This window comes from Bemisia tabaci, chromosome 6 (genome assembly GCF_918797505.1).
Source record: "Bemisia tabaci chromosome 6, PGI_BMITA_v3".
Taxonomy (NCBI): Eukaryota; Metazoa; Arthropoda; class Insecta; order Hemiptera; family Aleyrodidae; genus Bemisia; species Bemisia tabaci.
In genome coordinates, this window is record NC_092798.1 from 12,484,652 (window position 1) to 12,499,886 (window position 15,235).

Sequence of the window (15,235 nt, forward strand, 5' to 3'; positions counted from 1 at the left end):
GTATGTCACAAGGATTTGCAATTTAAGTACATAGCCCTTAGAAAAATTGAGCTAGAAACAAAACGGTACCTCTGGCTTTCTCTGAAACAAACTCCTAAGTCCAAAAAAAGCTCTTGAAGTCGAAACCCTTACGGAGGGAATCTTCGGCATTTGAAATGGTGTAATTTGTTTTTGGCCTAAACTACTGATTTGTTGAAATTCAAATTTTGCACCATGGCTCTAGTGATCGCAACAAGAGGCTGCGTTTCGGCCAAAGGGGTCGGCAAAAGCGTACCTCTTAACGACAGGTTGTATGGATTTAAGGATTCTGCCGTGATAGCGAAGAGAGTAGTAAGGGTCAAAAGTTTCGAAATCGAGTTTCCTTCAAAACTCGTGTAATCTTTTTAGATGAAGTCACTGAAATAGCTAAACAGCGAAATTCATCTTGATTGTATAAAAACGAGACATGTGAGAATACAGCCGTAAGTGCGCAAAAAATAACGTAGTTACAGGCAAGCCAGCAGTAAGTGACATTATTCCTCCGGTGAGCCGATGAAAGCAGTGCTTTTAAGTAAAGTACCGCCTTCCTCTGCCAATTTCTAACCTGGAAATGTGTTTGTTGTAAGTCCAAAACGCAACCAAGAAAGCATGCAGAAGAAAGCACTTACGGCTGTCTTACCTAACAATAGCCTATATCATGAAAATGAAAAATACCCTTTTTATGTAATCGAAATAAATTCTGCCGATTTTTAATCATCCATAAGATTTCTAGGAGTCTTTCGGATGACTGGTAGACTGGTGGCAATTTGACAGAGAACGGAGGCCTCTTTCGATAAAAATTTCCGGTCAGAGGCTTCTGAGCCCGTTTTCTCAAAACTTCATTTTTGCACTTACAGCTCTACTTGCTATCACGGCAGGTTTGGCGCTGAAGAAAAATCGAATGTCCGGCACGATTGCGTAAATAGTCATCTCTTGCGATTACATCTGCATTGCAATTGAGAGGCTCGAGGGGACAAGGCGCATCAGTGCAGTTTTTGCTGTTTCGAGAAATACGTGTTTGAAGTTTCGAAATTACATGAATCTATACGGTTGCTTTATTTTTTTATTTTATTTTTTTTAACCAATTTCAAATAGCCTATCGGCTAATCCCACGCTTTTTACCCCAGCCCCAAGTGACCGTTGCCTCAGACCATCAAACTCAGATCATCTGGCCGGGAATCGAACCCGGAACCTCTTAGTCGTAGGGCCAGCGCTACAACCACTACACCACAGGGGGCCGACGGAGGGTGGTGAAGAGAAAGTTCAAACTAACTTTTCGATGCCTAAAAATTCGAATTTGGGAGCGAATTTTTCATAGAATATGCATTATGCATATGCATATGCTTATGTTTTAATTGAAATAATTAATATCTCAGTTTTTTTCAAAAACTGTACTTATGCGCCTTCTCCTCCAAGCCCTTCAATCAGACTTGCGAAAAAGGTATCTGTGATACAGACCTGTGTGAAGTATTCCTCAGCGATGCGGCGCGCCCACTCGACGCACATGGTGAGCGGCCGGGTTGGGTTGGAGACATCGGCGCACTTGATCATCATCCGCTTCATGAGGTTCAGCTCGTCCGGACTGTTGGCCCAGATCAAATCCGCCCCCATCTCGCTCGGGCTCTGTCCAAACACCAATCACACTCATCAATTACAAGTAGTCTCGAAAAATCGCTTGAAAGTTGCATCGATCACCTATTTAGAAGTTCCTACCCATCTTCGCCCATCTGGCATCGATAACTTTAAGTTTTTGTGCGGATTCTGGTCCCTTTTCCCGTGGACAATTACATTAGCCACTTTTAGACGGCCAAACTGCGGGCTGCGGGTTGATCATTGAAATTGATAGACAAAGCGATGGACAAAAAGGACACAAGGAGTATGGAGCGATCCTATTGGTTGAAATGTGTGGTTCCCATAGACTAAGGAAGAAAATGATGGACTAACTGTCGGGTTTCTCGTGGGTTGTCTTTAGTTAGTCTATTACCTACTGCCTTTGTCCATTGCAACCACCCGCTTACACCAATAAGATCCCTGCATACCCCTTTTGTCTTCTTTGTCTATAGCTTTGTCTATCAACTTCAATAATCGGCCCGCTGATTGTTGAAATTGATAGACTAAACAATGGGCACAGAGGACAAAAGGGATATGGAGGGATCCTATCGGTGGAAGCGCGTGATTGCGATGGACATAGCAGGTAGGTAATGGACAAACTAACCGGTAACCCACGATAGACCCTATGGTTGGTTTATCATTTACCCCCTTAGTCTATGAGATGCGTCCATTTTAACCAATAGGATCGCTCCATAATTCTTAAGTCTTCTTTGTCTATCGCTTTGTCTATCATTTACAATAATAACCCCGCTGCAGAGACTGAGTTGCGTACCACGTCACCCGGAAAACATCGCTAAAACTGCGGGTGATCCGACAGCTCCGCATCGAGCAAATATTCCCTCTTTGCCCTCCTCCCCCCTCCTCCCAGTTTGGTACCTCCCCGTGCCTCCCCTATATTGCACCCGACGATCGGAATTAAGAGCTCCTCTCGCGAGATGGCGACCCAGAAGTGGAAGGGAAGTGGGGGATATTTACCGTGTCTGTCACCCGAACCGAACAGGTGCTCCAATTTGCGCGGTCTGACCGCTGCGTATCGACTTTTCACCTCCAGCAACAGCGCAAACACGGTGGCGTCTCGGATGGGGGTGCGTGGAGTGTGGAAAATTCACTCCCCGGGAAAAAGTCGGGAAAACTCGGAGAATAGAAAAATCGACTGAGATTGCATGTGATTGGGTGAAAATTGCTTTTTCGGGTGGGGGTGAAAATTGGATTGCATTTTGCAAAAAGGAACCAGAAGCACTGCAATGGTGCTAAGATAGTGCAACTTCATCCTTTGAAATAAAATTACTGAAATTTTGAAAAAAAATATGAAATCGACTTGGTAATTTTTGTTTTAAAATTTCAGCGAAGTAAAATAGAAACTGTTAATGGATAATCAGGTTTTTCTTCCAAGAAAAAAGAAATTGCACAATCTGTTGAAGTTGAATCTAGAAGTTGCAACATTGCAATGCTCGTGGTTCCTTTTTACAAAATACAATCTGATTGACGTTAAAGCCTTATAGGCCTGATCGATTCCATTTCAATATAAATATAAATGTGAATTTTAGAGCTAGAAAAACTTACAAGTGTTATAATTTCAATACTTTGGTTAACCCTTAGGTTCCCAAGTCGGGTCGTATTGACCCAAAACTAATAATGCATGCCCCGTGAGTCGAATGAGGATAGTACATACGGGCTTTAGATATATGTCTATAAATAAACACATTCTTGAAAAAAAGAACCAGACATTAAAATGGAAAAGAAAGAGAAAAATATCGAGTGTCAACACAGCCGAAAATAGGAGAGATGTATTTGGGCCTCGTTTTTTAACTTTTCGCTTGAATCTGAACGACACTTCTTTGGCAGCCAAGAGCAGACCATTGCGAGTTTACGCCTCGCACCATCGCGCCTTCAATTTTGCAGATACAACACGGGCATCCATCAAGCACGAATAGTTGTATCTCTGCACCGTCATCAACGGGCGTCCTTTCCTTTGCTCTATACTGCCATGTTGTGTTAGTTCTGTTTGTCTCATTTATAGCAGTGCTTCAAAGGCTATGTGAAAGACACAGCCGATAAGATAGGAGAGACGTAATCGGGCCTAGTTTTTATCTCTTCTCCCGAATTTCGTTACGTAGTTCTTTTTCATTTTGTTCATTCGCACATACTTCATTTTAGCATGAATATCGACGGCGTAAGTCGGCAATTACATATCTCGTTTGCGGTGTCTGAAAATCTCCGCTTCTAAGTTATTTTCTTAAAGAAGAACAAATTGACATCATTCCTTGAAGCTTTTGTAGAATTTTCTTCGCACAGAGAAGAAAAATCACGGCAGTGTTGAAGAATTGCCGTTGTATAATTCCGTTTAAAAAATAAAGTATGACAGGAAGTCTGCGACGTCGCAAACCGAGTTATGTGATTCCCGACCTACACCGTCGATATGTTCAACTCGCCTTTCGTAACCAGATTTCCATGAAATAAAGAGCTTGATGCAAAAACGGCTTTTTTCGCCCCCCTCTGGAAGTTCTTCAGACTTTGTCTATTGATTACTCATACTTGAGCGCTTCTTTTCCCAAATTTTCAGACCCCCAAAAAATTTTGGGGGGGAGCTAGGGGGGTGGAAGTCAAAACCTATGAACCTCGATATCTCTTGAACAAAGAAAGATATTGAAGTCCGGTTTGGACGAAAAATCGTCTAAAATTGCATACTTTAAGATTCTAAAGGTCGAAATCCCGATATCACATTTTTAAGTCAACATATGTGCTTTTTTCCAGTTTTTAGGTCTAGAAAATTTCTTTTAAACGAAAAATTTACAAAGATCTCAATTTTTTATTTGAACCAAAACCAGTTTTTTAAATTGTTCGTCTTTTTCCGCATCCAACGAGTGGTCCATTAAGCTGGGGAACCAAACAGTTCCGGAGTTATGATCGATTGAAGTTTCCGCTCAACGCGCGCCGACCGATTTTTGCGCGCAAAAAAGTCGGATTTGACTGTTATTAGATCAGATTGAATGTTCAAACTGAGCAAAATGCTTTATTATGGACTCTTGAGGTCGCTGAGTTCAGAAATTACCGATACTTCCAAAAAATTCACGTTTTTAAAATTGCAGCTTCGGACAGGACCACTGAGCGGCCGGTCGGCGCTCAGTGGGCCTCTAAAATACCGCTGCGGAGCTGCAAAACGTGAATTTTTTGGAAGTATCGGTAATTTCTGAACTCAGCGACCCTCAAGAGTCCATAATAAAGCATTTTGCTCAGTTTGAACATTCAATCTGATCTAATAACAGTCAAATCCGACTTTTTTGCGCGCGAAAATCGGTCGGCGCGCGTTGAGCGGAAACTTCAATCGATCATAACTCCGGAACCGTTTGGTTCCCCAGCTTAATGGACCACTCGTTGGATGCGGAAAAAGACGAACAATTTAAAAAACTGGTTTTGGTTCAAATAAAAAATTGAGATCTTTGTAAATTTTTCGTTTAAAAGAAATTTTCTAGACCTAAAAACTGGAAAAAAGCACATATGTTGACTTAAAAATGTGATATCGGGATTTCGACCTTTAGAATCTTAAAGTATGCAATTTTAGACGATTTTTCGTCCAAACCGGACTTCGATATCTTTCTTTGTTCAAGAGATATCGAGGTTCATAGGTTTTGACTTCCACCCCCCTAGCTCCCCCCCAAAATTTTTTGGGGGTCTGAAAATTTGGGAAAAGAAGCGCTCAAGTATGAGTAATCAATAGACAAAGTCTGAAGAACTTCCAGAGGGGGGCGAAAAAAGCCGTTTTTGCATCAAGCTCTTTCATTTTGTGTGCAGTATGCATTGGATTGGCAACACCAAGCACACTCAATCGTGGGGTTTGGAGGACAAGGCGCATAAGTGCAGTTTTTGCTATTCACAGAAAAACTTGTTTGAAATTCCGAAAATACATGATTCATTATGGCGGAAAAAATTTCGATCTAACTTGTTAATGCTTGAAAATTTGAATGGACCACCAGACAAGGTACGAATTTAAGCAATCTGATACATGTTCCTTTACCAAAATTTCACGTAGAATACGATTCGTGCAACGAAAATTACTGAAACCAACTCTTAACGAAGATATTAACGTTTTTATTTCACATTGGTCACGAGGACTTTGCACTGCCCGCTCTCAAGTAACTCAAAGCTCTACTTGAGTCAAATCGCGCACTACAACGGTTTCAGCAAGCTTCTCAATCGAGCAAATGTTCATTTCCCATCATGTGTTGTTCAAACCACAAGAAATTTGCTATAGCTGAGCCAAAGCGTCAAGATTGAGGTTGCCAGATTTTTATATCGCAGAGATTATCATGATAAACGTTTAGCGCGCGATGAGAATCACGTAGAGCATTGAGTTTTCATGAGCGGGTGGTTTGAATTCACGCATCAAGAATCATTAAATATCTTCGTAAGGAGTTGATTTCGGTAATTTTTGCTGTGCGCATCGCATTTTACGTGAAATGTTGGTGAAGAAACATGTATCAGAATGCTGAAATTCATACCTTGTCTAGTGGTCCATTTAGGAGCAAATTTTTCGCAGAATGTGCATTAAGACTAGTTTCACTTTAAACCATGAATATCTCATTTTTTTTAAAAAACTGCACTTACGCGCCTTGTTCTCCGAACTTCTCAATTGCGGGGTGTCGCTGTGAATGCATAAGCCACAGTCACGCCTACTTTTAGACTGTCGCGCTACCTGTCTGTTTTTCGCACAACTGTCAAGCAGAATAGCCTGTGTGTCACACTATCAAAATACTCCATTAAAATTTTAAGGTCAAGTGCTATAATTCACTGGAAAAAAAACACATTGGATCTAGAGTCCAGACTCTTAAAAACATCGACAAGAAAAAGTACTCTTTATTCAATCAGAATCTCTAGCTTAAATCAAGAACCAAGCCTCTTAATCTAAGCGGATTTCGTTTTGATTCAAGCAAAAAGCCGATTGAATCAAGAGTATTTTTTCTTGTCAATGTTTTCCATAGAGTACATAGAGTCGTAATGTAAATGGGAGAGCTGGCGCCATGTTCTGCTCGACGAGTTCCGAGCCCGGTGTGCGCCGAGTTCGGGTCGCTTTTTCGATACATTTTCGATCCAAAATGGCGGTGTGGAATACGTGGTAATTCCTATCTCCTTTGTTGTTGTTGTTGTTGTTGTTGTTGTTGTTGTCATCGGATGGCCGGGTACCCGTGTATCGTAAACAATCGATTATGAATCGAAAAAGTGACCCGGCGTCACACAGGAGTCTCGGAATTCGGGACATGGAAAATGCTTAAAAGTGGCGCCAGCTCTCCCAATTACATTACGACTCTATGTACTCTATGATGTTTTCAAGAGTCTGGACTCTAGATCCAATGTGTTTTTTTTTTCCAAAGTTGGTCCAAGTCATCAAATAGGCCAATCACAACACCTGAATTGATATTTGATGGCCAGCTTTGATAGTGTGACACAGGCTAATGTAAGTGCGCGAACGGCAACAGCGGTTTTGAGCGGGAAAAGGAGTCATGGATGACGTCATTTACCTTGCAGTCTCCGAGCGGGGCGTCATCGGAGAGCGACGTGGAGCCGGTTTTGTTGAAGACGCTCACGAACTTGGCCAGGTGCTCGAAGTGCTTCGTCATCTCCGTCGCCAGGATCATGTCCACTATACTCTGCCGCGCTACTTTGTATGTATCGTGCTCTAAACCTGTCACAAAAAAGGGGGAAGTATTAGTAACGTCGATTATGTCCATAGATCGTATTCGATACATCAAACGGGTGAGATTGTATCGATATCGATTGGTTCAAAACATAAACATAGCCTCAAAAGTAAATTCAGAAATCTGAGATGACGGGTCTTTTGTAACAGATTTTTTATTCTTTTGAGTATCAAATGCCAACACAAAGTGACATTGTCAGGAACTTTCTCATTTTCAGCTTTTCCAACTTAAATCCTTGCAATTTGGTTTGAGGTTATGTTCTATTGTTTTAAACCAAACGATACATCGAACCGTCATCGAATACGGTCTATTGGCGGATCCAGCAACTTGGCAACATTGTCTTCTCTCCATTTAGACCCATGGAAATGTATCGATTCTGGGGGGGGGGGGGGAGGGCAGGTGCTCCGACAAGAATCGATTATTTAACATAAGTTTAAATGGAGGAAATACGGTGTTGCTAAATTGCTGAATCCGCCTCTGATTAAGTCGATAAACCCTGCGCAGCGATTATGCAATGGCACTGTTCGGTATGTCTCGACTTTAATCTGAGCGCAGCGAAAACCAGCGGGCTGCTTAATAAAATGATAAACAAAGCGAAAGAAACATGCTACGAAGGGAAAATTGAGCGATTCTATCAGGATCCAGGTCAAATTGACCTGACTATCCCTTCTGGAGGAGTAATGGGGGTTCATATACGAATTTTAGACATACGCCTTCAAATATACGAGTATTTTAAAAAAAGAACCAGACATCAAATTGGAGCAAAAAAGAAATCTTGCGAGTGTTAATACAGCTGCGAACAAAGCAGAAGATAAAAGCGTATAATTGTTTATCTTTTCTCCCAAATCCAAGCGACACCTTATTGACAGCATAAAGAGCATTGCGAGTTCACGCCTTGCGCCAGAGCGCCTTCAATTTTGCAGACGCAACGCGGACATCCATCAAGTTCGAATAGTTGTATCTCTACGTCGTCAACAACGCGCATCCGTTCCCTAGCTTGATTGTGTAGGTTCCGTTTGCCTTATTTGTAGTGGCGCTTTAAAGGCCACTTGAACAACTCAGCCGATGATAGGAGATGCGTAATCCGATCATGTTTTTTGACTTTTCTCCCGAATCTGAACGAAATAAAATGGGAGCGGAGATTTTTAAACATCGTAAACGGGACGCGCATTTTTGTAGCTTAGGACTCGAACTTGGACGCATTAAAAATTAGACGAAGGGCCTTCTAATTTTTTACTCATGTTTCTTCTTCTATTTTTTCTCCTCTCCTCTTCTCTCCTTCTTTATCTACGAACGACTAGCGTATAGCCGTGCTTGTCAGGCCATTTAATACCGAGCACGTTAAACCATAAATATCATTATAACAAGAAAGCATTAAAACATCTTCTCCTTAGTCCAACTATTCTACTCCTTCTTTTTTTCTTCTTATTCTTCTCCTTTTTCTCATTTCTAATAAATTGATGTGCCTAACGTGTTTCAAATGTAGACATACATGTTTCATCGAAGTTATCCATGTAACGGTCTAAAACACAGTAGTTCGTCAGACTAGGAACGAATGGAGGAAATCAGTGCCGCTGCGCCACCTCCTAAGAATTACCACTTGGAATTTATTTTGCAATTAGGTACCATAATTTCTGACTCATTTGAAAAATCACTTATTTGCACATGGAAACTAATGACACATACGTTGGCCCTAAGATGAGCTGGAAATTGTAGTTCCTAATTGCAAAATGTAGTCCACTTATGAATCGGAATCAAAGCTTTGAGAAAACTCTTAAGGGATGCCTGTCATTCTTAATATGTTGGAGCGCCTTTAATTACGTATGTATGATACTGTGCAACACCTCTGTTGTGAAATAGTTGCTTGAGGCGCCGTGCGCCGTGACACGCTGCGGCGCGGCGCGGCCGTTCAGCGGGCACACGCATGGTGCCTACAAACCTAAGGGGATACTTCAAGCAATGCGCAATGCGTGAAGTATCCTGTTAGGTTTGTAGGCGCCAGTGCGCGTCTCGCGCTGGCAGCACGCCGCGGCCGCTCCGCTCTGTGTTAGGCTCTAAAAAGCAGCTTTCCTCGGCAATTCCTGATTGCATACAGGAAAATACTTCGTCGCTCGGCTGACATTAAAGCGTAAACACAACAGTGGCGATTCTTGAAAGTTTACAACACTGTCTTTCCTCGATTTAAATGTATGTAAAACAATCGATCCTTGCTGTTTCACCTAAAATCGATAAGTTTAATGTATTTAAATGGAGGAAAAACAGTGTAGTCAGCTAGCAAAATCGCTACTGAAGTACACTTTGAGATGAACTCTCTGGAAAGCATTGAGTTATATGGACGATACGATTCATTGAGAAGTATATTACCAGTGGCGAGGCGTGAATGATCGATAATTGATATTTTCCGAATTGAAACTGTGGTAAAGAATCGATTATTAAGGTGTTCGTTGCGAACACTCTGTTTATCGATACTTTTCCATAGGTTTAAAGGGCAGATCAGAGCAGATGGCAATGGCAGATGGAGGTATTCGAATGGAATATTTTCCAACAAGAAATGATGAAGTTCCGCATCTCCAGACCATGAAAAAATTATTACTTTTGATGTTAAGAGTAGGCGCCAGCGAGGCTGTTCAGCCCGAGTTACTGTTGCAAGGGAGGTGGGGAAATCGGGGGGCTGGAGGAAGGCTGGAAGGGACGGGTAGGGGGGCTGGACTGATCTGACGTCGACCAACCAAAATCCGTCTCGATAAAGGGGATCACGTGATTTAACCACTCGATGACGTCGTTAGATTCCAATCTGTTCTAATCCAAACCGCAGTCTTTCGAAATAAATATAAGCCCGCAACTTTCGGTAACCGCGAGAAAATAAACTGCTCCATAACAATAAAACCTTGTTGAGGCGACGTCACCGAGGGCGTCCGGTGTTGCCAATGCCTGTCTCGAAATTTTGTAAAAGGCCGACTTGAATGACTTTGTTTGATTGGTTTTACTTTAATTTTTTGGCAATTTATATTACGCGGAGAGGAAAATTCCAGCTGTTTCTTCCCGAAAAATCTCGTCCATAAACTAATCCTAAATTAAAGCTGAAAGTACGTGAATGCGCAAATTGCATTACAGATCGAGCTGATAATTTTCGCGTTCGCACGCTTCCAGCTTTAATTCAGGTTTTATGAACGTGATTTTTTTGAGTATACATCTGAAATATGCTCGTAAAGGCAATTGATCCTTTTTTGCCAAAAATCAAAAAGTAAAACCAGTATTTTAGGATTTTTTTTCAAGATCTCGACGTTCTCCTCAAAACTAGCGATAAAGTATAACAAACAATTCAGCGGAGAGATGAGTGATGCATCAGGAAAAAATCTGTCTTTGGACACATGGGAATATTTAAATTACAAAACTTGAGCTCAGAAGGCTTAATTTTACGCATTATTAAGCGCAAAGATCAACCAAAAATTGACCATTTGGCACGGCAATTTATAGTATGTGCTACGTCCAAATAAAGCGACATATGTAAGCCTTTCCACCGTGAAAAGGACTTCCCTCTAAAGATGTAGCAATCTCAGTCAAGCAATATTAGCGAGTTCACTTCCGGTGTAGATTCAACTTATTCATTTGCACTGAAAAAAAATCTCGGTGTATTTACTAAGAAAAGGGTAAAATTACCAAGAATTCAGGGTTCTATTTGACCCCAGTTTTTTCTTGGTAAAATTACCATTAATGGAATTGGTAATTTTACCGAGAAATCTCGGTAAAACTTTCTCTGTAATTTTACTGGACCTTGGTAAAAACGCCAATATTTTTTATCGACTTTGGTAGAATTACCGAGATAAAATGGCAAAGTCACCGGGAATTGATTACCAATAAAGTGGTATTCTTACCTGAAAAAACAGTAAAAATACCGATTTTTAGGTAAGCTTACCAGTCTATCTTGGTAAAATTACCAATAAATGGTAAAAAAAAGTGAGATGGTAAAGGTACCAACGGACCTTGGTAAAAACGCCGAGAATTTTTTTTCAGTGTGGTGTGAAAAATCATGCGCTTGATACTTGGAGAGGAACATGGCTATAACGGACATTTTTCATGGGATATTTTCTGGAGTGGTCATCTTAAATGGGGCATTAAGACCCCACTAAATGCTTTGCGGCGTAGGCAACGTAGGCGTGGCTTGAACGACGAACATTGCACGGTCGCGACTGGCGGTGAACCGTTTTATTTACGGTAATTTTTATCGCTGCAAATGTGAATTCGGCCGAGAAATCCTCCAAGTGCGTTATAGGCGCACGAAAACGAGAAAAAAAGCGCCGGAAAGAGCGAAGTGGCGCTATCCGTCCGTCCTCGGACGTAAGAGAGTATCTCAATTTTCGCGTGACCCCTCCTTTCCATATAACTCTGTGCTTTTCGTGGCTCTTTCGAGAGTAGAGATACGCCTTTACGTCAGGAGAGCGGCGTATTTAGGAGGACAGATTAAGAGCGGGCGACGGGGGCGGAATTTCCGTCGGAAAAACAAAAGCTCGTAAAAAGATTGTTTATTAGCGGCAGTTGGCTTCTTTTTATGAGCTGCGAAAGCGGGGGAGTTGTGTCAGTGGAAAATGGGAGACGTCCGAGCCAGATTGTGTCATGGGATGCATGTATACAAATTGGACGTATTTCTGTCAAACGGAACTATGTGCATCATGACGTGAGCTCTGTTATGCATATATTCTGATGGATCTTAGGGCTCATGTCTTAATGCACATTGTTCCGTTTGACAGAAATGCGTCCCAATTGCTAAAGTTGAAGATATGTATTTCAGACTGCGGCGTTGTGAGTCTTCCCTTTTGTTTTATTTTTTTAGGGAAAACTAATCAGCGTTTTGAATTTTTAAGGAACTTCCTTCATCAATAAAAAACTTATTCAAATAAGGCAAAAAAAAAAAAAAAATCAAACTAAATTGCGTAGATAAAACACAATTATTAGAGATTTTAAACCGTTGCGTTTCGTCGTTACCCGTGCGAAAGAACGTAACTTCATCCGAACGTTGCAAAATCTACTCAAACAATGGGCCTGTTGCAAACTTTTGCTAGAGCAAAACCAAGAGTTGTTTCTTATAGATAATGCCTCAAAAATCACGATGAGCGCATCGGCAAAGTCTGAAATGCACTCATAACTTCACAATCTGCGTAAGAAATTTGCGTTTTTTTAAGCTTCCCGCTTCAAAAACGATACTACGGCACAGATGAACATTTTGTAAGAGGAGTCGTTCCATCGTCGGCAATAATCATCATAGCCGACGCCAATCCGCCAAAACACGTTTGATGGGACGAGATAACACCTGAACTGGATTGGACCAGATAACAATCGGTGTGTTAACGTTCATATTTTCCACGCCCGAATTGATTGACCTTGAACTCTCCTTGAATTACGCGCGGAACTGCGTGCAAGCGTCGGCCATGATGAATATCGCCGACGATGGAGCGACTCCTCTAACAAAATGTTCACCTATGCCGTAGTATCGTTTTTGAAGCGGGAAGCTTAAAAAAACGCAAATTTCTTACGCAGATTGTGAAGTTATGAGTGCATTTCAGACTTTGCCGATGCGCTCATCGTGATTTTTGAGGCATTATCTACAAGAAACAACTCTTATTTTTGCTCTAGCAAAAGTTTGCAACAGGCCCATTATGTCTGTAAAATGTTTTTCTAAAATCTTTCTGATTTTTGCATGCGATCATAAAAGAAATCAATAAAATTTTCAGTTAAAAGTGCTCAAGCTTTTTCTAGTGAAAATGCCATTTGGAGGGGAAAATTAGGCAATATCTAAAAGTAGTTCCGTTCTTTTATGACGAGAACAACGAATTGAGGCCCATATATCCATCGATATGTGCTCGTCCGCGATAAAGGAACTTTTGTTCACAAAAACTCAAAATAATTGTGTCACTGATGTGAGGGAACGGAAACATCTGTTATACAAATATTCAGGGTCAAAAAAGCCCAAAATTTTCAGTCATTCTGACTTAAAGTTTGCTTTTTAAAAGACGCAGTTCTGAATGAAAAGCTATTTAATGTGTCCAGTGCACAAAATTGACGAATTATAACGCAATTGTGAGATAAACAAACCGCTCCCAACTCATTCTTAGTGATACAAGGGAGAGTTCTTCGTCAAAACCTTTAAATTCAAGTTTTTGATCAAACTTAAGACAATTGCTTGGATGGAACTTTTGCCTCCTTGAAGTGAGGTCCTTTTTCCGTTTATCATATCGCTTTACTGTGATGGAGCACATACCATTGGGAAAAGGGTTGGTATTGCGGTACAATGTGGCAATTGTGTTAGGAGAATTCCCGCGAGGAAGGAGGGATGGGTGGGCAGGGGCTAGTTGGCAGCCGGTTTCAGAACTTTTTTGATTCCGCTTTATTGGAAAGTCGAGTCAGATATTTTTGCCGGATTGAAGAAGCTATTCAAACCTTTATTCTTTGTCTTTTGTTTTAGTGTCTAGCGGAGGATAGGTCAACTGCGCGCAGTATTCCTACTAACGTAGCGGATTTTTCCGGGAATCAGTAATAATGAAAGAAAAATCTGAGGAAATTTGGATGTTCTTCATAAATTGTTCGCATCTGCAAAGGTTTAAAAGAATGCAAATAGTAAAAAAAAAAAAAAATATTGAAGTTTCGCAAAACTGATTTTTGTGCCATTTTCCATGTGAAATAACTCTTCTCGCATTTTGTTCTGTTTATTATTCAGATGGGAAGAGAAGGAGACCAACAAAACCATACCTTTGAAAATATTTATCCTATCGTCTTTCAACGTGAGTTTGAAAGTGAGAGCCGCGTGGTGCGACTCGAGAACACTGATGTCATTGTATAGGATCGCGAGGTCATCCCCAGAATTGATCAGGAACAAACTGAAAGCGTATGGATAAAAATTAGCCGTCCATCATGTATTATTAAAAGGTATATGGGTATGGTAAAGGTTATGTATTATGTATTAATTAAAAGGTATTCCAGATAAAGGACAAGTTTTGCCAATCTCGAGTAAAATTCAGTGTCGTAAATTTTAGATCAGGGTTGCCACAGAATTTGGAATATCAAATTCTCGGACATTTCCTCGATTCCCGAAACACATTTGGTGAAATTCACTGACAATTGAACAAATGCCAGTTTTTTATAAAGACATAGTTTGTTTTTAGGCAAAATTTGTTGTTCGAAACGTCACATCCACTCGAGAGGGCAAATGAAGGTGATTTGACGATTTCCTCCCAAGAAATTTTCGTCATTTTCCCTGACATTTCCTGGTTTTTCCTGACTTTTTAAAATTTCCTGAAATTTCCCGTTTTCCCAGTATTCTCTGACTGTGGCAACCCTGTAAATTGAGTTTTCCTCATCTTTTCTTCTTCTTTTTTCAAAGTCAACTTTCTTTTTTTCGCGGAGGCGTAGCCCCCTATTTACTATCAACTAAATTCAAGCTTTTTTGATCTTTTAATCCTCTATTGCATATGTACACATATATGTAATTTGAATTTGAAATATAAATTTTTCTTTTTCGACGGTTGATGATGACCACGAGACCGGTCGAAACGTCCCGTGTTCTGTAAATTACTTTGTTTTTAAGCCTCATCCCGCCTTTTTCTGTATATCTATGTTTTCGGGCTGCCACAGTGTACATTTATCTATATGGACGTATTTCTATCAAACGGACCTAAGCGCCATAGGGTGAGGAAGGTAGAGGGGGGCTTGGATTGACGGCGGAATCGGGCGTTGGGCTCATTCCGTCCTATACTCGCAATGCTTTTCCATGACGCTTAGTTCCGCTATCCGGCATTCTAAATTCCTCAAAAGGAACTCAAATTGGCGCTTAGTTCCGTTTGACAGAAATACGTCCATTTATCTATACGTAATTTGATGTATATTCCTCTTTAACTTTCTCCTCGGTGCGAAGGGGCTGG

The 15,235-nt window shown here is 40.9% G+C and overlaps 1 protein-coding gene across 4 annotated transcripts in view; it reads right to left on the reverse strand.

Annotated features, from left to right (window-relative positions):
- The window catches only part of Pde8 (phosphodiesterase 8), a 347,707-nt gene that overhangs the window by 16,379 nt on the left and 316,093 nt on the right, over positions 1 to 15,235 (reverse strand). For all 4 annotated transcript variants that reach the window (XM_019059152.2, XM_019059151.2, XM_019059153.2 and 1 more), the window contains exons 15-17: positions 14,067 to 14,194; positions 7,146 to 7,309; positions 1,477 to 1,641 (exon numbers count right to left, since the gene is read on the reverse strand). In XM_019059152.2, coding sequence (XP_018914697.2) covers positions 1,477 to 1,641; positions 7,146 to 7,309; positions 14,067 to 14,194 — 457 coding nt within the window. The remainder of the gene's footprint in view (positions 1 to 1,476; positions 1,642 to 7,145; positions 7,310 to 14,066; positions 14,195 to 15,235) is intronic.